General features: G+C 57.7%; 1 protein-coding gene across 3 annotated transcripts; it reads left to right on the top strand.

Annotated features, from left to right (window-relative positions):
- The first annotated feature begins 4,744 nt into the window (after positions 1-4,744).
- On the top strand, positions 4,745-26,107 carry NR4A1 (nuclear receptor subfamily 4 group A member 1). Of its 3 annotated transcripts, XM_035002607.1 has the most exons (9): positions 4,745-4,848; positions 8,981-9,102; positions 11,017-11,123; positions 21,155-22,032; positions 22,827-22,956; positions 23,251-23,402; positions 23,748-23,950; positions 24,065-24,243; positions 25,275-26,107. In XM_035002607.1, exons 4-9 carry the CDS (start codon positions 21,157-21,159, stop codon positions 25,529-25,531), a joined length of 1,797 nt encoding a protein of 598 aa, XP_034858498.1. In that variant the 5' UTR covers positions 4,745-4,848; positions 8,981-9,102; positions 11,017-11,123; positions 21,155-21,156; the 3' UTR covers positions 25,532-26,107. The 3 variants fall into 3 exon arrangements, with proteins under 3 accessions (XP_034858498.1, XP_034858499.1, XP_034858500.1); XM_035002608.1 differs by lacking the exon at positions 4,745-4,848 and having other exon boundaries at positions 8,907-9,102; XM_035002609.1 differs by lacking the exons at positions 4,745-4,848; positions 8,981-9,102; positions 11,017-11,123 and adding an exon at positions 18,263-18,367.

Genomic DNA, 26,107 nt, shown 5'->3' with positions numbered 1-26,107 from the left:
TTACCCTTAATTCCACTCCTTTCCGCAGGGGACTGGCTGGACCAGATTTGGGATGGCTTATCGCAAACCAGCCTCCTACAGACTTGGGGACCCCTCTTCTGCCTCATCGCGGGGCGCCCCCACCCTCGCGAGGGCGTCTATTTGCATACACCAGATCCGAAGGAAGCAAACGCCCAATGGCCGATTTGCATGCAATCGTGCTATTGGTTGGAAGGGCCGCAAGGTAGCCAATGGTTTGCGGCGGAGTTTACCCCGCGGCCGCTCTGCGCCGCCCGGTGATGTAATGGAAGCCTGGCTGGAGCGCCGCGGGCTCCCTCCCGTCCGCTTCGTGACGTAGCGGCTTCCCCGGGCCCCACCCGGCCCAGCCCGGCCAGGCGCGCGGCAGCGGAGCCGCCCCCGGGAGAATGGCGTGGGGCACGGCCCGGGCTGCAGTGTTGCAGCGGGGCCCAGCCCTGTTCCTTCCGGCCTGGCGTTCCGGTCCCGGCCCCAGTGGGAGGGCCCGCCGGGCCAGGTCTGATCTCTGGCGACGTGGAGAGAAATCTGGAAGCAGACACCAGAGCATTACCAAACTCTCCTCCTTCGGGAGTTGATTACCAGCCTCTCGCTTCGTAAATCACGTAGATCTGTAACATTCTGCATTTGTTTACAACGAGCCTGTTTGATTTTGTAATCTAAAAAATAAAGTTATGGAGGATTTCTGCTTGTTTTTAATGAAGAGCCTGGCTTGGATTTAGGGGAAATCTTGGTATTAATTCCAGCTCTGTCACTTCCAGCCTGGTGACCTTGGTCACTTTTTCTTGCCGGCCCTGACAGCCTCTCATGGCAACCAGGGAAAAGCAAATGTTGAGGCACTTTCAGAAAAGCACCCAGCCAGGCCTCCTCACCCTTATGTAATTCAGAGCACGTAACCCCGTAACCCCACCCGGATGGTGTCCCTGGGAGGCCCCTGATCCCTGGGAGAGCCCCAGGAAAGCCCTGCCCTATCTTTGTGTCCCCATTTCCCCCCTTTAATTGCTCCTAAAACCGGGAGGGGAACCTCAGCGAAGTCTTTCTTGATTCTCAGGACGAGGAAGGGAACCATGAAGGGAATCCCCTGTACAGCCCCTCTCCTCTCTCAGGGCCAGGGCAGGGGAGCCTCTTCTGGGCCTGAATGGGCTGGGGAACCCCCTTGACATACTTTTACCCCCAGCCCCAGTGGGCCAGGATGCAGGTGAGGAGCAAGGGTGTCTCCCTGACTGGGCGCAGTTGGATCAAGGGTTTTTGCTACTATGAGAGGGAGGGGCATGTGGGGAAGACCACCAGGGGTCTGGCTGATTATCTGGGTCCTGGGGCTTTCCACCCCCAGGCTCTCAACCCTGCCCCCACCCCATCCATACCTAAGAACTTCCACGTGAGCCTTTTTCCTCCATGCAATGCCCTCCCTTCTGTCTTGCCTGGTCCTCTGCTTTCACACAGTGAATGCCCCATGTTCTCTTCAAGGGAGGCCTCTCAGATTAACCCTCCAGATTCCTATCCCAGTGCCAGCTGGAGGACTCTTGGAGACCATCTTTTGGGCCTTCTGGCAATGTTTTCATAACTATTCTGTGTCCTGCCCCCCCCCCCCCCCATCAGACTAGGAAGCAAATTTTTGCAGCAAGATCTTGCCCTACTCCCTTAGGAATTTCCCAGAATGTGTGACAGCATAGGTCAGGGGGCCTGTTTTCCCCTCTAGTCCTAGCTCCTGAGCCATGCAGGTGGTTGGACTTCTCTCTTGTCAGTTTTCCCATCTGCAAAAGGGTTTGTGTGGTAGTTCCTGGAATTTGTGTAGCAAGAAGAGGGGCTAGGTATGAAGGAACAAGATGGCGGGTAGAAGCTAGAGCACTGGTCTGGGAGTCAGAAAACCGTGGCTGTGGTCCTGGCTTGGACACTGACCCCCTGAGTGACCTGGGTCAAGGAGGCAACAAGGGGGCTGAGATCTGCTGGACATCTGTAATGACACCAAAAGGTGACATTGCCTCCATCACCTCAAGTCCTCAAATAAAACATACCAGCTGGGCAAAGCTAGGTGAGTGTTCTGCATCTGCAGATTCGAGACAAGTTCCCCAGAACAGCCTTCCCCCAAGGCCTCCTATATGGAAATAGCAGGTCAGCTATGCTGGGCCAGACTCCTTGCTACATCTTTATATCTACTACCAAAGATACACTCTTCATGACAATCATGACAACTCTGTGACATTGGTATGTTTTCATCTTCTTGTTTCTTTTTTTTTTTTTTTTTTAAGATTTTATTTATTTATTTGAGACAGAGAGAATGAAAGACAGAGAGCATGAGAGGGAGGAGGGTCAGAGGGAGAAGCAGACTCCCCGCCGAGCAGGGAGCCCGATGCGGGACTCGATCCCGGGACTCCAGGACCATGACCTGAGCCGAAGGCAGTCGCTTAACCAACTGAGCCACCCAGGCGCCCCATCTTCTTGTTTCAAATGAAGAAACTGAGGCCCAGACAAGGTGAGTAACTTCTTGGAAGTCACACAGTTGGTAATAGTTGGGACCAGCCTCTTTAACCTATGCTCCTTCTACCACCTCACCCTGCTATCAGAGGCCACACACGTGTGTGTGTTTCGGCATTACATATTTCAGTATATATTTTACTTGATTATAAAACAGGAGAATATATAATAAAGCCAAGTTGTGCTAAAGTATTTATAGAAGGGAGAGACCTCTGTGGGCTGGAAGCCTTCATGGAAAAACTGGTAATCAAGCCTTTTCTTTTTCTTTTTTTTTTATCCTTCCTGTCCAAATAAATGTATTTCTCCTACACAGGCAAATATTTTTAAAATGTATTTCAAAAGTTAGATTTCTGGAAGAAGAAAAAGAGAGGGTGGGGGTAGTGGCTTCTTGAAAACACCCGTTTGGAAGCAAGGAGCTGCTGGGGTAGGAAGGAGAAGGGGGAGCTAGCCCCAAGCCCCCTCCCCGCCCCACCCCCTGCCACCTTGCCATTTTGAACCCTGTTTCTTTATTTCTATGTCCTCCTAATACTTGAGTCTGGGAAAGAAATGTAAAAGTTCTGAGAAGAACCTGGATTTTGAGACAAACCAGAGGTTCTTGGGATCATCGTGAAGAATGAGAGAAAGGGGCTTCTGAGTTGCAGCAGTTTGGGACAGGTCCAGAAAGGGATTTCTGCGGGTGGGCAGGGGGGTGGGGAGAGGAATGTGGCCCCTGGAATGAGGGCTGAGTGGGGGTGTGGGGCCTCTTTTGGAGAGTTTTGAATGCAGAAGCGATTCTTTGCTGCGTGGGGCCTGGCCTGGGTGCTGGGGATTATGATAACATGCTTGTAATTTAAGGTGGCTCTAAAAATGAGCAGGGCCTGGTGGCTGGGGCAGCAGAGCCCAGGACTGGGGCCCTGCCGAAGGGCTATTCCCCAGTAGCCTTGCCTGGCTGGCCATACAGGAGCAGACACTGCAACCCCACCCCACCCAGTAAGCCCCCAGTCCCACTGCTCCAGCCTTGGCCTGGCTTCCCTGAACCAGCCACTCTTAAGTCGGAGGCCTTTGGGGGAGAAGGATTTGCTCTGGATGAGGTAGTTCTCTTCCATTTCCAAAGAGTGTTCCAGTCAGGTGTGAGAGAGAGACCTGAGTCCTCCCACTCCCAGGAAGGTTCTTACTGAGGAGACCTGTGCTTGGATACTATGGCCAGAAGAGGGTGGGCCACTCACTGGCTTCCTGGCCACTGTGGGGAGCCTCTGTGTATTTCCTGCACTAAGCACTCTTGTGGATTGGGGGAAGTCTGACTCCTAGAGGGGAGCAAGGAGAAGACAGTGACTACGAGTGCCTACTGTGTACGAAGCACCTCCGCCGCCGCCGTTCAATCTCCTGATAACCAGAGAAGGTGGGTATTATCATCACCCAGGCCCAGAGAGGTGAAGTGACTTGTGGTTGGTCACACAGTAGCGTGGGAACAGCTAGATCAGTGAATCCACCACCAGCCTTGCCCCAGCCTTGGGCTCCCCGCCTCTGGGAATGCTTCTCTTCAGGAGAAATTTTACCCTCCCAAGAAGTCCCCTCTCTCTGTCTAAGATGCCATCTTGTGTGGAAGCTGGGCACCCTGCTAGTTGGGTTTCTTGCCCTTGGGGTGGCATGCAGGCCAACCAATCGATGCTGGTGGGGGTGCCCAAGACTCAGAGGGCCAGGGCCCTGTCCTCTTAAGCTAGCCTAATTGCTGTGTGACCTTGGGCCACCGCGGGGCCTCTCTGGGTCTCACTTTTCCCATCTCTTCTTCCGGGGAAGCCCCGGGTAAATTTGTAACTCAGCTCCAGCTTTGCTGCCTCGGAAGGTGCTAGCAAGGCCACAGAACCCTCCCCTGAAAAACAGCTCCCGCACCCCAGCCGCAGGGAGGCGGATTATGTAACTGGGTGTGCGGCGTGTGTGTTGAGGGGGGGGGCGCGGGGCGGGGCGCTCGCGGCTATTCCGGGCGCCGCTATTTTTAGCCCCATTGATGAGGCTGCGTCGGCCGCCGCCGCCGGGATTCCGGAGACGTCAATGGGCGCGCGTCACGGTCCCCGCCCGCCCACCGGGGGAGGCGCGCCCGGGGCTGGGACCGCGGCGCTGGCGGCCGCGGGCTGCGGGGGCGGGGGGCGCGGCCGCCGCCGGAACTGCGGGGCGGGGGGCTTCCCGGGGTGGGGGGCTCGGAGTCGCGGCTGCAGGAGCGCGCGTGGCGGCGGCGGCGGCGGAACTGGTGGGGGCCCCCGCGCGGCGCCCGCGACCCCCGGCCTCCCGGCATGGGCGCCCCTGCGGTGCGGAGCAGCTCCCCGCCGGCTGGTGCGCGACCGCGGAAGGCGGGGGTGCAGAGGCGAGCAGAGCTCGGCGGGCCAGGTGAGGGGGGGCTGGGTGGGGAGGGGAGGGGGCCCCCGGGAGAGGCCCGGGAAGGATGGGGTCTCCGCGTAGGCAGTGGGGTGGGCCGGGAGCCACGCTGGGCGTCCTGCTGGGGATCGGGGCTGTGTTGGGTGCGGGGAGGGAAGGACTGGATTCCCAGAGGAGCCTGCTCGCTCAGAGTCAGCCCCCGAGTGCGGCGGCCAAGGCTTTCTCTCCCCGGCCCGCCAAGGGTGGGGTTTGGCCCGCGAGGGGCGCTGGAGGTGGCCAGGCAGGAGAAATTCCTTCCATTTCCCCGCCGGCTGCGGGGAATGGGTTCCAGGAGTTCGGGAGGGGAGGGACCAGACTCGCCCTGTGCAGTCCCTTCTTGGGATTGAATGAAGAAATCGAGCCAGGAGAGGGTCTCGTAGAGTCAGGAACGGACCTGGGATTAGAAATGCTGCAGAAGTGGCATTTACAGTGAAGCCTTAATTTGGATTGGGGGCTAGTTAGTGTTCGGGCATGCTGGGAAAAGGAAGGCTGGGCAGAGGTAGGTGTCTTCGTAACAGTTGTGCCCAAAGGGTGCTGATGGATTAGGGGGCTGATAACAGCCTGGACAGGGGCTTCAGTGGCGGCTGCAACCGTGGTCCTACACCCACTCCAAGTGAATGTTTAGATCAGTGACTTGAATGAAAACTTAAAAGGGAAGCCGGCTGACTCTTTGTAAAGGCCTAGAGCCAAGGGGAATGACAGGATAAAATCAAGATTCCAAATGATGGCAGCCAGGCAGAAGGATGGACCAAGATGAACAAGATGAACAAGATGAATGTGACTGATTATAAATGTTGGGGCCTGTGTTGGAGTGAGGAAAATTAGCTCAGGAGTTCAGGCCTAGGGGCGTCTGGGTGGCTCAGTCGGTTAAGCGTCTGCCTTCTGCTCAGGTCATGATCCCAGCGTCCTGGGATCGAGCCCCACGTCGGGCTCCCTGCTCAGTGGAGAGTCTGCTTCTCCCTCTCTCTCTGCCTGCCTCTCTGCCTACTTGTGTTCTCTCTCTCTCTGTCAAATAAATAAATAAAATCTTAAAAAAAAAAAAAAGGAGTTCAGGCCTAGTGCCTGGCTCTAAGGCGCAGAACCCAGGGTCCGGAGCTTCCCACTTGCTTTCTGGTGTTAGCTGCCAAACTGCTCCATGCAATCTGAGACCTCTACCCACTAGAGGAGTCTAGGAGGGGAAGAGGGATGCCTGGCCCGGGGCTCCCTGGTCGGGCCCCCTGGGTCCTAATCCTGGCTTTGCCACTTCCTAGCTGTGTGACCTTCAGCAAGTTGCTTAGCATTTCTGTGCCTTAGTTTCCCCATCGGTAAAATGTTCATTATAGTAACCTCTTCCTCATAGTGTTGTGAGGCTGCAATGAGAAAGTGCATGTAAAGTGCTTAGTAATGTATCTAGCACATGGTGTTCAGTAAATATCATCTGCTGTTATTATGCCCATTTCTGGTTGGGGACTTGGCCAATGCAGAGCTTACATCCAGGAAGGCATTGGGGCTGCAGAGGGTCTGCCAGCCATGTCCTGTGGTGAGGAGGAGTGTAGTTAAGAGAAGACAAATACTTGATAGGAAGGAGGGGAAGGAGGTTTCCGGTGGGCCCAGGCAGAGCTGGGATCCAGGCCCGGGGCTCTTGGAGTCAGGGTTGTAGCTCAGCATAGGGATGAACCCTCAGACTTTGGATCTGCCCTCCAGTGGAAGGGCCAGTTCCTTAGCTCCAGCATTCTCCCCACCTCCTTCCAAGCAGCTGGCTGGTCCTCTCAGCCCAGTTCTGATGCAGGCACGCGTGAGTCCACTTCTCCCACATTCCTCAGATACTTCCCGAGTACCTACTAGTGCTGAGCTCTGTTTGGGAGACCAAAGACTGCCGAGATTGAGACAGATGAGTGAACAGCATTAGTCCTGTGGAGCTAATAAAAATAGGTTAATAGGTGGTGGTGGCGGGGGTGTGTGTGGAGCCTCTCCAAGGAGGTGGAATGGGACTGGAAACCTGATTGCTGAGAAGAAGCTAACCATACAGACATGCTGGGCAATGACTTTCTCGGTAGAAGAAACAGCCAAAGCAGTGGTCTGACGGGGGAAAATAAGCCCATGTGCTTGGAGTACTGCAAGGGAGGGGGAGCGAGAACGGGGTCCTGAGGTCTGGCCTGAGGTTCCCACGCCATTTAGGGGGCATCACACTTTTCTCCTCCAAGCCCCCTCGGCCCTGGGTTCACCCTCTGCACAGTGCTGAGTGTAACTGACCTTGATTCATTCCCCCATCAGAACCTCCTGGGGCCCAGAGATGTAGGTTTGCTCCTTCTCAGATCTCCTGTGGTTCATGGCTCACTGCCTGGCTCACAGTAGGCCCTCAGTCAGTGCTCGCGGAGGGAACTTTGGTCTGAGACAGGAGAGGGGTTCTAAGATGTTATGAAGCACTTTCTGGGCATGCCCTGGGTCGCCGACTCTGGCCCCTACTCTCAGAGACAGGAAGACCTGGGTGCTCAGGGCCGGCCTGACTGTGGTGGGAGGTGTTGGCCCTTCCTGCCCTTCCTCCTCAGTTGTGGACTGGTAGGGAGAAAAGGGAAGGTTGTGGAGGGGAGCGCGGGGCCTTACTGCGGACCTGTTTCTGGGGTATGGGAAGATGACAGTGTCGTTCTGGGAAGCAGGTGTAGCCCATGGGCTAGGGCAGGTCTGAAGCCTGATTTTGCCTTCTGTGAGGGGCTGGAAGCCCTCCGGGTATTCTAGACTTCTCCCTTCCCTTTCTCTCCTGCCACCTTTACTCCCTGCTCTCCATTACACCCACAGGAGCATGGGAGTGCTGGTAGCAGTGTGAGAGGAGAATCCAGGTACCATGGTCCAGAGTAGCTTCCATTAGCCCGTGGACCCTGGGGCAGAGGTCAGGAGGGCAAGGAAGCCCATCACCCACCCTCTGGGGCCCTCCTCCTCCTCCTTACTCCCTCTACCTCCCACCATGGGAACATCTGCTTCTCTTTCCCACACCTCATCTTGGCCTGTAGGGCACCTGGTCCTGCTCTCACTCTGGGGCTCAGTTGAGAGAGGAGAGGGCTGAATTAGGGTGGAAAAAGGGAAGGCGAGATGTGGGGTCTGGAGTACCCTGGCTGAAGGAGGCTTTGGCACTGGTGAGAGGTCGGACGAGAGCTTAACAAGGCTGGAAGGGTGGTGCTCACATTTGGCTCACGGAAGTGGAGGCCAGGTGCCCAGAAGTGGCTTGAAATAAAAACCAGGGTCTGGGGCTGGCTCTGATGTGTCCTCATTTAATTTCTCCTGATAATGGTAGTGCTATCATATATGTATCTGGCACTGTTCTATGTCCTTTACACGTATGAACTCATTTTAAGCCCCACCATATCTCTGTGGTTGTTAATTTCAGAGATGTCAATTACAGATTGTCATTTTCACAGTTGAGGAACATGAGGCACAGAGAGATTTTGTAACTTGCCCAAGATGACAAGTGACAGAGCCAGGATTTGAACACAGGCATCTGGATCCAGCGTCTGTGCCCTTAACTACTTCGCTTCAAGCTGGGTCTTCGTGTTTGGGGACTGGACTGCCTTCACAGAGTATTTCTTGGGAGTCCCCATTGCTCTGGTTAGAAGGCTGAGCTGCCTGAAGATGGGGCGATTGAGCCCCTGCCCTGTGGGGTCCTCTGAGGCTTTAGGGGCCAAGTTGGAGCCTTCTAAGGAGAGAGGGGTATTTTGCCCTGTCCGCACAGTAGCTCCCTTTTCTCTGCCTACAAAATGCCCTTTTGTGCGCATCAGGGCCAAGTGCTGGACTGAAGCCCCCCGCCCCCTGCCCCCCCCGCGCCGACAACCCAGGAGTGGGACAGGAGACTGAGGGGCTGGATGCTGGCATGTGTCTCTGTGGCCCTGAGATGGCCCAGATACTGTCAGCAGTTCCTGATCACGTCCCACATCCCCAAGAGCTGTTTGCCTGGGGTTCTGTGTTGCCCCCAGGTTCTGCTGCCCAGCCAAGGGAAGTCCTTGGGCTGGCTTGTTGCTTCTCATGGCCTGGGTCCTGCCCCTGTTCCTACTCCTGTGTTTCCTGGCTGTGCTGCCTCCAGGGAATGTCCCTGCTGACTGGTTCCTCCGCACTCACACTGATTCTCCCTCTGTAGGCTTCCACCATGGACAGAAGCCAGCCCTGGTCCCTCTCTGGTGTCCCAGCTCCTTCTGCCAGGCCCTGGGGGCCCAAGGGATGGTTGACTGTTGTCCGAGGTCTGTTGGTTCATCCAGACTGGTAAGTGCTCTACTGTTGTCCTTTGTACACCTCTGTACACCTCTGGGGCCTTCAAGCAGGTCGGACTGGGGGGCAGAGGTGGGTGTGGAGCTGCCCTAAGCAGATGTGGTTTCAGGGACGGAGGGGGAAGCCCTGCAGAGGTGGCAGGTAAGGTGCTGCTCAGCTTGGGGAGATCTGATTTCTTCAGTGATGGAGGTAATGTGGGGGTGGGGAAAGGGGACGCCTGGCTTTCTTAGCAGGATAGGCTGGGGGACTCTGGGCCTGGGGCGCATAGGCTGGTGTGGGAGGAGAGGGGCAAGGGTGTGGGTGAATGACTGCTGTTACCAAGGCAGCATATGTCTGGTGCTGATGGGGTGGGGCTGGATAGCTCAAGCAAGGCTGGGAGTATAGCGGGGCCGGCAGAGGGAATGGGAAGTTGGCTTGTTTCTAGGGAGTGCACCAAGGGAGTGCATGAGGGAAGGCTGGGATCATCTGCCCCCTAAAAGGGCGATGACCACCCCCGTCCTACTATGGTGGGTCTGTATGGGGAAGATCTTCCTGACAAAGGGTGTGATAGACCCTCCACGATTCACCCAACATCCTTGAGGGGGAAAATCTCAGACTTGTGGCCGTGGCCAGAGGGATTCTAGGCCATCTAGTTCACCTTCTTTTATGGATGAAGAAACTGAGTTATAGAGGGGAGAAGTGACTTTTCAAGATCCTATGGTGAGGACATGTAGAGCTAAGCTTAGAATCAAGGTCTCCCAGAGGCCTGGTCGGCTGGTGGAGGACACACCTTCCTTGCCTGAGGACGCTTCTGGAGAAGATCTGGGGGTGAGGGGTGGAGTGTAGGAACGGAATTTCCACCAGATCTTTCCCATGGGATCTCAGACACTAGGATGGGGCCAAGGGCACCGCAGTCCCAGTTACCATGTTTACCTGAGAGAGCTGGAGTTCAACCTGGCACCCTGGCCAGGGGCCTGTGATTGCCTTTTTCCTTTCCAGGAACGGAGGGCTGTCTCCGAACCACAGCCCCCTTCAGGCCTTGAGAGATCCCTAGATGAAGGAGGAGCTGGCTCTGTATCTCCCCCGGCTCCCCAGACACTGTTGCCTCATGGGGAGTGGGTGTTCAGGGCACAGGGAGTCCCATGGAGGTGGCTGCGATGGGGGAGGCCGGGGTGGCCAGTGTGAACCTGGGTGGAAGGAGGGGAGGCCCTGGGAAGCAGGGCCTCCTGTTCCAGGGGCTGGGCTGGGTGTGCACCTGGCTACCTGCTGGCAACCGGCTCCATGCCACAAACCTTGGGCTGGGGGCAGGGAGGGGAATTACCGTAAGTGGGAGAGGCAGGTGTCCCTGGTCAGCCAGGGATCTGGACTCGGGAGGCACGTGAGTGAAGACAGCAGCGGGCCAGATGGCTTCCCTCAACCTGGCCCCCACCTCTACCGTCAGCTCAGACCGCCTCCTGAGTGCCTAGCCTTCCCCTCTGGGTACAGAGCGGCCCCCGTGGGCAGAATTCCGTGTGTTCAGCTCGTTGTCTGGGTGATGGTGGTGACTGGGTGGAACTCTCATGCCATATCCACTGCCAAGGCCACCCCGAGGGGCTGCCAACCGGGGCCCCGTGAGTGCTAGAGCTATTGGTCTTGTGACGTGGGCACCTGTCTGCCAGGCCCGGGCACGAGCCCAGGGTCACGCTCACGCCGGGGCTACCGTCAGCTGACTATTTTGGGCTCTTGCTGACCTGGGCCAAAGTCAGGCCTCAGCCAAGAGGGCCCCGAGGCAGCTCCCTCTGTCCCCAGAGGCCGGCTCTGGTTTCGGCTATATAAACAGAGGAGGGCATGCTGGCTTGGAGAGAGCTCCATGTCCTAAGTCCGCTCAGCTGGTGCACAGCCTTGGCCGGGCAGGCCGGGCTGACAGGGCAGTCCTGTCTCTTTCCACAGGGCTCCCTGAGGCTGCCCGGAAGAGCCCCTGACCAACCACAGGATACTCGCCTGGTGCGGTTGTCCAGGATCTCTGAGAGTCTAAGCAGATCGTGAAGAGACAGCTGGTGAGTCTTAGGGATGGGGAAACTGAGGCATGGGGGCTGGGCTGTTTGGATCTTTTTCCATTGTGACCATCTGTGTTGTGGTTTCTTTGGCCTTGAGAGGAGGGGGGCAGAGGAGGAAACGGGTGGCTGACCTTCCCGAGGAGTGAGAGTAAAGCTTGACCTGAGTTGGGTGGTGGTGGGAGTCACATTTGGGAGCATGCCGTGATCAAGAGCTGGGAGACGTGGGAAGAGACAGGTGCTGCCATCTCTCTCCTTCCTTGGAGATTTCCACCACGCTCTGGGGCCTCCTCTTCTGTGACCCAGCCTGGATGAGGCACTGGTCGCCTCGGGCTGGGGAGGGACGCTGGAGTGAGCTGGGTGGCCATCGGGGGACCTCTGCATTGGTCCCTGAGGAGGGTCCCTGAGCCCCCCAGCTGGTTGGGACTCGGGGACTTGGCTAGCCCTCAGCCCCTGCCCTGCTCTCCTTGCCTGGCTTCCCAGCTGGTCGTGGTGTCTGCGAAGCAGGGCTGGAGCGAGGTCTGGCAAGTCTGCCAACCATCTTGCCACAAACACGCTCCCCGGGCCCCGGGCCAGGAGCTGCAGCCCAGCATGGAATAAGTGGCAGCCCCTTGCGTGGGAGGCTCTTGTGCTCTCCTTCTCAGTTCTCAAAAAAAATTTTTTTCCCCTTTCTGAACGTGAGTCTCTAAATGAATCCAGAGCCTGTGACTAAAAATACTTTAACAATAGGAAAATGCATCAGTCTTTCCGGCTGGGGCTCGTTATCAGAGGGTTTTTATTTTGGAATTTGAAATTTTGCCCAAGGAGGCTGGGTGGAGACCTTGGGCAGGGGCAGGAGAATTTGGTGGGTGGTGATGTTCTGCAAGGTGGTGGGAGGCCCTCCAAGGGTGGAGGAGAGGAGCTGGCCAGGAGCTGAGCAGACTGGGGGGCATGGAAGGAGGTTCGAGGAGGGTGCAAACAAGGCATAGACCGACCTTTCCCAAAGGCACTCCATGATCTTGTCTGCGTTTTTTCAGCGCCGTCTGGCTCTTCTTCCCGAAGTCTGATCTTATTCTTTTGTGCTGTCTGTGAATGCCTCCTAGCCTGAGAGGGAGGTGAAGGTCGAGAAATCCCTGGACTAAAGACAGCCTCTGTGGAGAGAGGCCTGGCCTCCTTAACTCACAAGCTTTCTCCAGAGTATTAATTGAGCACTTGCTGCATACAGAGTCTGGAATTTTCCCAGTGCTGCGTGGAGCCACATCTCTGGGCACACTCTCATTTCCTTCCACTCAGCCATGGAGGGGGAAGAGGTGGGGATGGGGTTACTGTTCTCCAGTTCTTGAAGAAGGGGGTGCTGGCTCCCCAGTCTAGCTGAAGACCCTGGTATCTCCTTTCCCAGCCTGCCCTCCCTGCCCCAGGATCCTGCTGCAGGTCCCTAGAGTTCAGCTTCCCAGGCAGGGTTCCATTTCACTGGTAAGCCTCCCTCTTCCCTAACCAGTTGAATTCTCACAGCCCTGGGAGTGTGATGTTGTCTGCACTGGGGAGATGAGGAACGGTCTGGGAGAGGGCAAGGGACTGGCCCCAGGGCACACACCAGGCTTGCTGGCTCCTGGTCAGAGATGGCTCTGGGAGCTCCTCCATCTTTTGTCCCTACTGGGGTTGGGGTGAGAGGCAGGGGGCAGTGGCTTACCTGCCCACGTCCTTGGGAGTCTGTTGTCAAGGAGGTAACAGCATGTGTGGTCGTGGCAGGGCCTGGGCAAGGGCCAGGAGATCAGAGTCAGAGGCCTGGGCCCGACCCTGCATCCCCAATTGCCAGAGCTGTCCATGGGAAGCCCCCTGGGTAGTAGGTACTGCTTCCTTGCCCACAGCACAAATCCCCCTACCCACTGCCAAGGCAGGAAGAGGAAGTGGCCAGGTCAGGGCTGGCAATAGGTCCTGGGGCCGAGGAGGGGAAGCTCCTGTGGCCACTTCTCAGCAGGAGGAGGCAAAGCTCACTCCTTCTGCCCACCACGCGGGAAGGGCGTGGAGGCCTGTGGGTGGGGATGGTCTTGGTGAAAGTAGGGCAAGTTCCTGCCCTCTGTTAGGGGGTGTGGAGGGTGGCGCCGCCCGGGGGGGGGGGCAAGTGTGGGAAAGGGGCTGTGCATTTCCACTTCCTCCATCCCCCATTTACCCAAATGAACGATGGTGGACATTGACTGCCCATTTGGGGCCTGCCCTGGGCTAGTTACTATTGAAGATGCATGAAGGCCCCCCCCTGCTGAGGCTGGGGAGACAGGACTTTGCCCTCATGTTCACACATAGCTGGAGGAGGGATGAGTCAGCGCATAAGTCCCCGGGCCCATAAGGTCTGACTTGGAGGGGCAAAGGCCTAGTGAGTGCTTCAGAAAGCATCCTGTGTGAAGGCCCCTTTCTAATGGGAGATATGGCAGCCTCTCCTAACCGTAGCTGTGCCCTGCGTGTGTCGATAGAACAAATACATAATGGGAAACAGGCACTGTTCTCCGATTTCAGCAACACACACTTGAATGAATCTGTACTCGATGAATTCCAGCAGCATCTGCGTCCATGTGAATAAGTAAGTCTCGCCCGTTTAGGCGTGGCTATTTTTTAAATAAACTTTTGTTTTTGAAAATATACATACAGAAAAGTGCACAAATCTAGGTGTGAAATCTTAAGAGTAGAGTGTGCTGATTTTTCCAGGGTGAACACACCTGGCTGCTGATCGTTGTCCAGGTTGGAAACTGGAATGCTTCCAGTCCCACCAAAGACCCCCTCATAGGCACTGCTGTTTTCAGTTTACAGGCTCTGTGTGTGTGTGCGCGTGTGTGCGCGCGTGTGCACTTACGCACACCTGGTTCCGTGGTGCACTTAGAAGCCCCAGTCTGCAGCCCACAGTGGGGGCCGTGGGTCCAGCACAGACCTGAGAGTTAGGGGACCTGCATTTGAGTCCTGCCCCTGAGCCTCCATCTCCTCGTTTATGGGTCACAGTTCTAAACCTGGAAGGTTGAGGGGAGAGTTTAGTGGAAGAATCCATGCGAAGTGCTGTGGACTGAGGTCTGATCCTTGATTGGTGTTCCCCATAACTCCCCTCACCTATGAGAAGGCTGGGGGAAGGGTATGGCTTGAAGTCTTGGAGGATGGGCAGGATTAGAGCAGAAGGGAGGAAGAGGGGTCACTCTGCCCACTGAATGGTGGGAAGTTTCATCCAAGGTCCTTTTATGGGAGCAGCGGGGAGCTGGGGGTAATGAGGGCAGGTTGGTGCACTGGGCCAGCCTGTGCTGTGGGAGCCTGGTGTGGACTGTCGTCTCATCTCCAGCGCGACATCTCACCCTGCGCTTCTTGTGTTATCATGGTCCTGCCTTACCTTCTGGTCCTTGCCTCTAGTTTTGGCTCTCTCTCCCACTATTACCTCCTTCATCATTACCTGTCCCCTCCCACCCCACACCTCCCCCCACAAGGGGCTGTTCACTTTGACCTTGCTCTTGAGGGCTGGACTTGGAGATCCCTTGGGAGCCTGGGACCAGCTTACGCTCCAGGCCTCCCACGGTCTGCATTAATTGTGCCTTTCCCCAGAGTTCCACCTTAGCCAGATTCCACTCTTCTCAGAGCCCCAGGACACCTTGGAGGGCCTCTGGCCAGCAGGGATGAGACCCTGGGTCCCAAAGACCCTCATGCCTCTCTCCCCTCTGCCTTAAGGTAGGTGCTCCACATGGGTGCCTGAATGGGTGGCCCTGGCTGTGCTCCCACAGAGGGACTCTGCCTTTTTCTCCTTGTTTATTTTCAGAGCGCAGTGTCTACAGACCCTGCAGCATCCCTGCCTCCACAAACATGGCCAGGTGGCCGCTGTGGTTGCCTTCCCCTCCCTCTGCCTTTGGGGCAGTGAGAAGGCAGCCTCCAAAGCTGCAGTATCCTGGCGAGGTGGGGCCGGGGCTGTAGGCTCACACCTGGAGGCTAATGCTGAGATTTGGAGATGTAGGCCAGGGCCTTGGGCAGCTCCTCGCCACACTTAGTTCCCTGGGGCTCCTGGGTGGGCTGGCCTGTGGGAAGGTAGGGAAGGTCTTTGTTGCTTTTTACAAATGGAAAGTGGTGGGGAGGACAGGGGCACTAGGGCTCAAGGCTGGCTCAGCTCTCAAAGAACTGGTAAGACTGGGCTTGAGCACAGATGGATCAAGCTGCAGCTAATACACCTGTTAGGCTGATGCAGGATGGAGGGAGCATTGACTTGGCTAATCATATTTTTCTAACATTAATTTTTTTTTTTTTTTTTTTTTGAGGAAAGCCCTACTGGGGTGGAGGGAGGCATTCCAGAGTGGGGTGACGGGCTAGGTGGGAAGCCAACTCATGATGTGGCTGGGGCCAGCTTCACCAGCCCAAACTTGCTGTGTACTTCTGAGCAAGGTGCAGCTCCTCTGGGAACCCTTGGGTCCTAATCTGCAAAATGGGAGGATGTGAATGATATTAGCAGTTTTATCTTTTTTATTATTTTTTCTTTAAATACCTACTTTTTTAAAAGATTTATTTATTTAGGGGCACCTGGGTGGCTCAGTTGGTTAAGCGACTGCCTTCGGCTCAGGTCATGATCCTGGAGTCCCGGGATCGAGTCCCGCATCGGGCTCCCTGCTCGGCGGGGGGTCTGCTTCTCCCTTTGACCCTCCTCCCTCTCATGCTCTCTGTCTCTCATTCTCTCTCTCTTAAATAAATAAATAAAATCTTAAAAAAAAAAGATTTATTTATTTATTTGAGAGAGAGAGAGGAAGCACGAGCAGGGGGAGGGGCAGAGGAGAGGGGGAGAAAGAGAAGCAGATCCCCACCGAGTTTGGAGCCTACCACGGGGCTCCGTCTCATGACCCTGAGATCACGACCTGAGCTGAAATCAAGAGTCAGACGCTTAACCGACTGAGCCACCCAAGTGCTCCCTGTTAGCAGTTTTAAAGCCTTTTGGGTGTTTTTTTTTCTTCTTTCTTTCTTTTCTTTCTTTCTTGCTTCCTTTCTTTGTTTCTTTATTTCTCTCTTTCTTTTCTTTCCTTTCTTTCTTCTCTTTTTCAAGCAGAATCTATGCAAAAGCCCAACACAAAGCAAAACAAAACTTCGGTGTGAAGTGGAGTGGGGATCTTGGACAGGTCCCATTGTATTATTCTGCCCACGCTTCACCTTCAGCCAGGTGGCCTTGAAGGGTGTTTGGAAGATGGTTTGGGAAAAACCAGAACTCTCCAAAGACCGGTCCACGTTGAGATTGTATGCTGAAGTGGGGGCGTTATGGCAGGTTCTGGCCAGATCACCGAATGAGATTGGGGTTGCATGAAGACTACTCCACTGGTGGCAGCAGGGGGATTTGGAAAGAGGAGACAAGCTGGTTGAGGGGCAGTTTCCTTATTGGGTGTGGGCAAGGAGAAGTGGAGGTCACTGGCCTCACTCAGCTGGTCTGCTGTCTTCATGCACCAGTAAGGCGTGGGCTGTGGTTGGCAGTAGGAACGGGGATCCAAGAGATGTTCCAAAATAGAATTTCAAGAAAAAAAAAAATGAGAAGTTGCTTGTGGGGCATCGGGGCAGAGATGGGGCAGGGAGTACAGCGATGACAAGCTCTCTGCAACGGATGAAGTTTGAGATGCTGGCAGGACCTTTGAGTGGGCAGAAGTGAGGGCTGGAGACAAGGGTGTGGGAGACCTGAGATGGGAGGTGGGAGTGGAAGTGAGGAACAGGAAGTGCCTCGGGTAGGGGGAAGTGCTGTCGGGTGACCAGATTAGGTGAGAGTGGGGCCACCACTGCAGGCGCAGTGGAAGCAGAAACTCTTCAAGTTGACTTACTGGGGAGAAGGGGGCTGAGTGGGACGGTCTCTTCTCCTTGTAAACATTAGCATCACTTCCCCTCTCTCTTACCTAACAAGTGCGGGCTCCCCAGGTTTGGGGTAGAATGGGGGTGGAGGGGTGACAGCCAGATCAGGGAAGGTTCTAGGTGGGCTGCAGCGTGGTCTGTGCCCTGATACAGCCCTGGCCGCCCCTTCTTGCTCCATGGCACAGGTCAGAGCTGCTCTCTCCACAGGTGCTGGAAGTGAGGTAGGAGTCATGGACAGGGGAGGGCGTGAGAAAATCCCCTACAGATGCAGTCAGAGGTCCCGGCTTCCACCCCAGTGGGCCACCACCTCGCTGTGTGACCTTGAGCAAGTGCCATTATTTCTCTGAGCTTGTTTATTTATAAAATGGGGAAGAGTCGGCACAAATTTGACAATATTTCTCAGGCTCCACCCGGTTCTGAAATTCGGTAATTTCCCAACTATAGTGCACCCACCCTGTAAGGGACTGGGAAGAAATCAAGTTCAGCGTGTGGAGCGGAGCCCATTGGCCCATCTTGGGCCTGGCAAACCCCTGCCTTGGGAAGGTACTTTGCATTGGGAGAGTAGGGGGCGGAAACGACGGGGGTGGTCGTGGGGGGCTCTGACGTTCCTGGGCCAGTCTCTCAGCCAGTGACCCTGCTGGGGAAGACGGGTCAAGTGCAGTGGCTGCGCCTTGGGCTGAGGTGGGGGTGCAGGCTGTCCGGGGTGTGTCCCAGAGTTGCCCGCCCCGGCCCGAGCGGCAGCCCAGCAGCGGCAGAGGGCGACCCCCCAGGGCTCCAGGAAGGGCTGGGAGAGTGCAAAGGCGGAGCCGGGCGCGGAGGGAGCCGGAGGGAGCGGGCGCGGTCGTGGCTCCCCAGAGCAGCCGGAGGCTGCAGAGATCCGAGTCCGGGGAAGCCCCGCGGCCGCGGCTCTGGAGCGCCCCCTTCTCGGACTCTGGCCCTCCAGGCCGGTTGTTTCGGACCCGGGGGCCCCCGGGCCGGGTCCTGGGTCCGGGGGGGGGGGGGCTCGGGAGTCCGGGAGCTGCTATTTTTAGCCGGCGCGGCGGGCGCGAGGGAACTATTTATAGATCAAACAATCCGCGCTCCCTGCGTCAATGGAACCCCGCGTGCGTCACGCGCGCAGACATTCCAGGCCCCCTCTCGCCCCGCCCCCTCGGGCTCCCCGTCCCGCGCCTCCCCCTGGCCGCCTCCCGCCGGAACCGCGCCGCCCCCCGCGCCCTTGTATGGCCAAAGCTCGCCGGGCCGCGTGCGTCAGTGGCGCCCCCGCCCCTCCCCGTGCGTCACGGAGCGCTTAAGAGGAGGGTCGGGCTGGGCCAGGGAGCCCCAGTAGCAGAGGCTGCGGAACTTGGGGGAGTGTGTGCAGGACCGGGGGAGCGCACGCGGGACCAGACTGCGACTCGGGGTGCCGGTCCCGGGCAGGGGGAGCAGGAGCCGGCCAGGTAGGTGCCCCCCCGGGGGGGGGGGCGTGCATTTCAGCAGCGCTCTCTGGTTTCTAGGAGCGTTGCATGAAGGAGATGGGCGTACGCGCGGGCAGAAAGGATGTTGTAGGGTCAGCGTGCAGGAGAGCGGGTGTAGGGTGCAGCCCTGGCGTCAGAGGAGAGCTGTTGGAGCGGGATGAGGAGCCTGATCGGACTTGAATCTGCTGGGCGCGGGGGTGGGGTGGGGGGGTGTCTGTGCAAGGTGGAAGCCGCAGGGGGTTAGAGTTGGCACCAGGAGTGGGGACTTGTTCAGTAGGAGGCTGGCTGTAGTTGACTTTCCAAGGGTATCCGGTTGGCACAGGGCGCCCCGGACTGAGGTGCTGATGGGGTCTCAGTACAGCGGGGGAAAAGATAACACAGAACTTTAACTGCTAGGATCCATCGGACTCCTGCCAGGATTGGATTTCCAAAAGGGTCTTCTTCCTCCCGGCATGTCCGCCTCCTCCCCCATTCCCTTAGTTGTTTTCTTAACACTTTAGAGGCTGTGGCTTAGGTTACAGGGATCCCCGAAGTTGCTGCCTGAACTGTATTAGGAGACTTCTGGATTGCTGAAGGAAAGGGCCAGCATTGGTGGCTGAACTGTGGAGGGGTACTGCTTGTGTTTCACTAAACGAGTCTTCTTAGGGGCGGGGTCTCTGGAAGCACAGGGAAGATTGTTTTAGCTGTAGCTTGGATCCTGTGTATGTGTGTGAGAGAGAGAGAAAAAAAATGAGATGTAGAAATCTTGGTCCTTGGAGATCCTGGGTGGGAGTTGCTAATGTTGGAGTCTCTGGTGTACTACCTGAAGGATACTCCCTCACACTGTCCCAGCCCCACGTGCTGATCACATCTGTGCCCCCCTCCCCCCAGTCCCTGTTGGCTCATACAGGTGGGGTGCAGCCTGAAGCTTGTTCAGCATAACAGGTGCAAACCACCTTGTTGCCAGGACCTGCCTGAAGCCGGATTCTCCCTGCTCCCTCCTTCAACCCCGCCTCTTCCTCCTCCCTCTGGGACTGCTTCTCCCCCACCCCCCTTGACGTTAGTGTAGGTCCGCATCTGGTGTACCTGCGCGGAGGTGGGGGGGGGGCGGATAGGCTGGTGGGGGTTGATCCGGATGTGGGACGTCCAAGTGGAGAAACAGGATTTGAATAAAGCTGGAACACCCAGCCTTATTCCAGGTGGCTGCCACCTCTCCTCCACCCCAAACCCATCCCTGCCTAGGCTGTCTTCGTGCAGGGAGACGTGGCGACTCTTACCTCTTGCAGGTGCGCTCTATCCCGGGTGGGTGGTGCCAGCGCTTCGAGGGGCTCCGTGGCCTGGGTTGGTTGTGGGAGTGTCAGGCCAGGGGTGGAGCTGCCCTGTCCAGTGTCCATGGAGGTGGGAGGAAGGCTAGAACCAGAGGACTCCCTGGGCTCTTGGCCAGGAGGTGGTACCAGCCTTTGCCCCCTCTCTCTGCTCCCTGGGTTATGGCGCTCTCTGTTCCAGCTTGCTTCCTTACCCAGCCTCCCTCCCTGACTGGGAGGGCCAGAGCTGTGCCGACCCCAGGCATGGATGTGGGATGGGGAACTGGCCCAGAGCCTCTTCTATGTTAGTTTTTGACCAGTCTGCAGACTTAAGGATCCCCCCTCAAATGGTGCTGTCTCTGCTCCTTCAGGCTTGCCATGATTGAGGGTATAACCAGCCCTCCTTGCCCGAGCTCCTGGATTCTTCAGGGCACAGATACTCCTCAGTGGAGGGACCCAGGCAAGGACAGGATGTCTTCCATCTGCTCACCAACAGGCTCCTTAAGTCTGCTGGACTCAGAGAGTTCTCTTATACAAATAATAAGGGGCAGTGCTTTGGGGGTAGCAGAGAAATTCTTCTTAGGGACTGTCCATTCTCCTGGAAGTCCAGGGGGGCCGTTCTGTCCTCCTTCTCGCCCCTATTCGGCCTCCCTCCAGCATACGGCCTTTAAAGGTCTGGAGACCAGTTACTTGATCCTCTGGGGAGCTGGGGACTGCTGAGGAGGCCCCGGCTCCCTTCCTTTTTGCTTTTGGGAGCATCCCAGGCAGCGCCGAGTGGGTGCCCATCCCCAGATGGCAGGACTGGGGTGCGCGTGGGAGCTGCAGCCTTTGTTCAGTGTGTAGGGTGGGGGCAGGGATGAGGGACAGGCTTCTGGCCGCTTAGGCCTCTTGCTTGGGCAGCTGGGCCTTCACTCTCGGCTTCTCTTCCATTTTCAGGATGTCCATCCCAGGCACTGTGGGGGGAGGAGGAGAGGGGGTTTTGCAAGGGCTGGGCCACGCCTGGGAATATTCCCAGAGGGCCAGGTTGGAGAAAAAGCATATCTGCACCCAGAGAGTGGGCTAAGTAAGGCTTTGCCTGGCTGCCTCTCCCACCCACCCTTCTCCCAGCCCCCACCCACGCCTTATTGGGTGCGGGAGGGCAGGGGGCTGGAGGAACACAGCTTCCCCCTGTTTCAGCAGAGAAATGCTGGCTGGATGCCTTCCCTAGGGTTCCCAGGCTGACTGGGGTGTGGCTGGCCTTCCAACTGAGCCCACTCTTGCTGGGCCACTGCCCAGGGGCTTTGTGACATGGGGATTGAGATGGTACTCCGGCTGGGGACCGGGGTTTCTGGGCTCTTTAGTGGGCCATGGTGCTAACGCCTCAGTGTCCTGTGTCTGGCTGGGATTCCTGCCGCCTGGCTACTCAGGGACCTAGACTTAGAGGTCAAGGCTGCAGGCTTCTCTCACTGACTCTTACTCCCCCAATCTTGGTCTCCTCCCTCTTCAGAGATGCCCTGTATCCAAGCCCAATATGGGACACCAGCACCGAGCCCAGGACCCCGAGACCACCTGGCAAGCGACCCCCTGACCCCTGAGCTCAGCAAGCCCACCATGGACCTGGCTAGCCCCGAGGCAGCCCCCACGGCCCCCACTGCCCTGCCCAGCTTCAGCACCTTCATGGATGGCTACACAGGGGAGTTTGACACCTTCCTCTACCAGCTGCCAGGAACAGCGCAGCCGTGCTCCTCGGCCTCCTCTTCGGCCTCCTCCACATCCTCCTCCTCGGCCACCTCCCCTGCCTCTGCTTCCTTCAAGTTTGAGGACTTCCAGGTGTATGGCTGCTACCCTGGCCCCCTGAGCGCCCCCCTGGATGAGACCCTCTCCTCCAGTGGCTCCGACTACTATGGCAGCCCCTGCTCAGCGCCGTCCCCATCCACGCCCAGCTTCCAGCCACCCCAGCTCTCTCCCTGGGATGGCTCCTTCGGCCCCTTCTCACCCAGCCAGACGTACGAAGGCCTGCGGGCATGGACAGAGCAACTGCCGAAGGCTTCCGGGCATGCCCATCCTCCGGCCTTCTTTTCCTTCAGCCCCCCTACTGGCCCCAGCCCCAGCCTTGCCCCAAGCCCCCTGAAGCTGTTCCCTTCACAGGCCGCCTGCCAGCTGGGGGAGAGAGAAAGTTATTCCGTATCAACGGCTTTCCCAGGCCTGGCGCCCACTTCTCCACAACTTGATGGCCCAGGGATGCTGGATGCGCCCGTGCCATCGGCCAAGGCCCGCAGTGGGGCTCCGGGTGGAAGCGAGGGCCGCTGTGCTGTGTGTGGGGACAACGCTTCGTGCCAGCATTACGGGGTCCGCACCTGCGAGGGCTGTAAGGGCTTCTTCAAGGTACTGGGCTGCCCTGAGTGCGGCTTTTTATGGGAAGTGGGCAGGACTGGTCTCTTTTCCCAGCAGCGTCTCCGTGGTGGCCCCCCTGGGGTTCTCTTCCCAACTAGTCCTGCCCTTCAGGGAGGGGTTGCATCTGCAGGGGGGCCACCCTCCTGGGGACTCACAGATGGCAGAGGGCCGCCCGCAGAGGGGTGGTGAGATACGGGCGAGGGTGCGGGCTACAGGGGTGCCCCCGGGAGGGCACATGCTAATGGCCAGCCTCTGGTTTTCCTCTGCCCGTCCTCCCCAACTCAAGGTCCTGGTGGGAAGGGGGCCCCAGGCACTCATGTTCCTGGCGTGAGATAAAAGGATCTGGGAAGAGGGCTTGATGCTTGAGGGCTGGGGGCGGGCTGGGGAACAGGCTGTATGTTTGTCCCAGCTCTGGGTGCCTGCTCAGCTTCCCGTCCCCACCCCCCACCCCTCCTCTGCCCTCTCTCGTCTGTCCCAGGGAAGACACATTGAGAGGTGCAGGTATCTTCGCTGCCAGGGAGCCCCGAACCCCTGGCCCCTAATCTTGTGTCCTGGGGGGGGATCTCCCTCTTTAGGCAGAAACCTCCCCCAATGTCCCCAAGATTTTCTTCTCCCCCCCCACCCCCCGCCATCTCTCCCTCCCCTGCCACCCAAATGTTAGAAAAATAGCTGTGAACAGAGAGTGCTTTTGTCTGTGATGGCAGCAGGATCTGGACGGTCCCCTCCCCTGGTCCCCCCCCGCCGCCCGACTCTGACAGCCTGTTCCGTGTGGCCCCCCCATCCAGCGTACAGTGCAGAAAAACGCCAAGTACATCTGCCTGGCTAACAAGGACTGCCCTGTGGACAAGAGACGGCGAAATCGCTGCCAGTTCTGCCGCTTCCAGAAGTGCCTGGCCGTCGGCATGGTGAAGGAAGGTGGGTGGCTACAATGGGCGGGCCGGACAGAGGCGGGCCTGAGTGGGGGGCGGCAGACCTCGGTCCTGCTGGGCCACAGTGGCTGGCATGAGCGGACCTTATGTCCACTCCCCCTCCGGTCCACCTGCCTGGCTCATCGGTGGGGGGGGGGGGTGCGCTCTCTGTAGGGTCTCCGGGGCTCTAGGTCCTTAGACTCCGAGGTACTTCCCAGCATTGATGCACACAGTGTGGGCTGAGAGTCCCTTCCCTGGACCCCTTCCTCCCTTCCTTAGCCCCCTGCCCATTTTTCTGCAGTTGTCCGGACAGACAGCCTGAAGGGGCGGCGGGGTCGGCTCCCTTCAAAGCCCAAGCAGCCCCCGGATGCCTCTCCTGCCAATCTCCTCACTGCCCTGGTCAGGGCACACCTGGACTCTGGGCCCAGCACAGCCAAACTGGACTACTCCAAGGTGAGGCCCCACCCACCCCATACTCAGTGCCTTTGTGCACCTTGGACAAGGCCCCTCCCTAGTGCAACACATTGGAAAAAGAGGAGCCCCCTTCGGGGCCGGCCGGCTGGAAAAATGTACCCTCTCAGGTGGGCGGCCAGTTGGAAAAATGTGCTCCTCCCAGCAGCCTCGGTCCTGGCTTAATATTTGAGAATTGGCAAGCAAGTGCATGGGCAGAATCTCAGGCCCTCTCTCCCCCCCGGGGATCTGGCGATCCTCCGAGTGCATGACGTGGCCTCCTATGGCAGCCCTGGTGTGGGGCCCTTCGCGGGGTTCTGACCCCCCTGCTCCCCGGCCCACCCTCAGTTCCAGGAGCTGGTGCTGCCCCACTTTGGGAAGGAAGATGCCGGGGACGTGCAGCAGTTCTACGACCTGCTTTCGGGTTCCCTGGAGGTGATCCGCAAGTGGGCTGAGAAGATCCCTGGCTTTGCTGAGCTGTCCCCAGGCGACCAGGACCTGCTGCTGGAGTCGGCCTTCCTGGAGCTCTTCATCCTCCGCCTGGCCTACCAGTGAGTTGCCGCTTTCTGCTTGGCTCCTCCCCTGTGCCCTGTCCTCGAGAATCTCCCCCCCTCCACCCCCCGCCCCTGCCGTGACCGACCTCTGCATCCCTCCGCACCAACCAGGTCAAAGCCGGCCGAGGGGAAGCTCATCTTCTGCTCCGGCCTGGTGCTGCATCGGCTGCAGTGTGCCCACGGCTTTGGCGACTGGATCGACAGCATTCTGGCCTTCTCTCGGTCCCTGCACGGCTTGGTGGTCGACGTCCCTGCCTTCGCCTGCCTCTCTGCGCTCGTTCTCATCACAGGTGAGTAGCCCTTGGGGAGCTGGGGAGGGCTTGAGGGCCTGGCCCTGGGCCCCCCACATTGTGTAAGTGAGGGCGCCCGAGGCAGAGAGAGGCAAGCATGTGCTCAGAGTGACAACAGCTGGTAGGCAGCAGAGCCGGGGTTCAGGCCCCGCTGCATCTGACTGCAAAGCCCCAGGCAGTCTGAATTATCCCATACTATCCAAGATGCACACCGTGTGGGTGTTGCGTGTGGCCCGGGGTTTTGGTTTGTTTTGAAAAATCTTCCTGAATTATGTCGCATGCAGGAAAGTGCACGAATGATAAATTTTCACAAACTCAGCACTCTCATGTAGCCAGCACCTAGATCAGGACACAGGGCCCTGCCTCCTGTGCCCTTACAGTCCTCAGCATCCCCAAGGGTATCTGCTGCCCTGACCTCTGACGGCAGGTTAACTGGACCTGTTGTGTACTTTATGGAGGTATAATTAATTATTCAGGGTGGATTTTTTGGTATTAAATGCAGAGGTTTTCAGATCTCTCTCTCTTTTTTTTTTTTAATTTTTTAATGCACCAGAATCTGCCCCCATTCCCCTTTTCACTGGAATTTCACAGGGGACTTAGCCATATAGGACAAAATCCGAGGCACTTTGGGCTGAGGGAGCGGTGGGTTTTGGAATCTCTAAAACACACTGCTCTGCTCCTGGGTTTTCTCGGAACTGGCTGGGAGAAAACCTGGGGCCTAGGCAGAAAATCTGGTTAGGGAGTGAGTTCTTTTTTGTGACCTCGGGCAACTCATTTAACCTCTCTGGGCCTCAGTTTCTCACTTGGAAGATGAGGATAATGAGGATGACTGCCATGGCCACTGGACTTCGAGTGGGGGCTCGAAACCGGGCTCCTGTGTGGACTTCTGCAGGGTGCCGGGGGAGGGGGAGGGATGGCCAGTCGGGGGGCAGTTCTCGGGCAGGGAGCAAGTGGTGTGAGGTGCAGTCTGGGGGGGCCCCCTGGTCCTTAGACAGGTGGCTGACCCCGCCTCTCCCCCCCGCGCCCCCCAGACCGGCACGGGCTGCAGGAGCCTCGGCGGGTGGAGGAACTGCAAAATCGCATCGCCAGCTGCCTGAAGGAGCACGTCTCGGCCGTGGCGGGCGAGCCCCAGCCAGCCAGCCGCCTGTCCCGCCTGCTGGGCAAGCTGCCCGAGCTGCGGACCCTGTGCACCCAGGGCCTGCAACGCATCTTCTACCTCAAGCTGGAGGACTTGGTGCCCCCTCCACCCATCGTTGACAAGATCTTCATGGACACGCTGCCCTTCTGACCCCAGCCCGGGAACACGCGTACGCTGTGTGCGCACGCTCATTCGCCACCCCACGTGCCTTTAGCCCATGGCCCACGGACCCTCGGAGCACCCCCTCCCCGGCCTGGGCTTGAGCTGCAGACCCGCCGGCCGCCCCACTTGGGCTGGGTGGTTGGCAGGGAGCATCACCCGCCCCGGGGGAGGGGATGCATTCACGGGGGTGACCCCTACTATTTGTCTTACCCCCCCAGCCCGGCCCTGGCCTTCATGTTTTTGTAAGATAAACCGTTTTTAACACACACTGCTGTGCTGTAAATAAGCCAGATGCTGCTGTAAATACAGGAAGGAAGAGGCCGGGATGGGAGTGGGGGTTGGGAGGGAGGGGCGGCCCCCACCAGCCCAGGCAAGCCTTTCCCGCCTCCTTGCACCTGCTCTCTCTTCCCGCCCTCTTTCCACATGTACATAACCTTACTCTAGGAAGGAGACAAATGACAGATTCTGACATTTATATTTGTGTATTTTCCTGGATTTATAGTATGTGACTTTTCTGATTAATATATTTAATATATTGAATAAAAAATAGGCCTGTAGCTGAAA

This window comes from Mirounga leonina, unplaced genomic scaffold (genome assembly GCF_011800145.1).
Source record: "Mirounga leonina isolate KUSES-001 unplaced genomic scaffold, KU_Mleo_1.0 Mir_126, whole genome shotgun sequence".
Taxonomy (NCBI): Eukaryota; Metazoa; Chordata; class Mammalia; order Carnivora; family Phocidae; genus Mirounga; species Mirounga leonina.
The sequence above is the reverse complement of the archived record's forward strand: the minus strand, read 5'-3'. Positions and strand labels throughout refer to the sequence as shown.

Bases quoted from the DNA above. Each gene is read 5' to 3' on its own strand.
- NR4A1 (XM_035002607.1), top strand. From the start codon at position 21,157: ATGCCCTGTATCCAAGCCCAATATGGGACACCAGCACCGAGCCCAGGA. The intron at 22,033-22,826 runs GTACTGGGCTGC...CCCCCCATCCAG, and splicing joins GCTGTAAGGGCTTCTTCAAG to CGTACAGTGCAGAAAAACGC. The intron at 23,951-24,064 runs GTGAGTTGCCGC...CGCACCAACCAG, and splicing joins ATCCTCCGCCTGGCCTACCA to GTCAAAGCCGGCCGAGGGGA.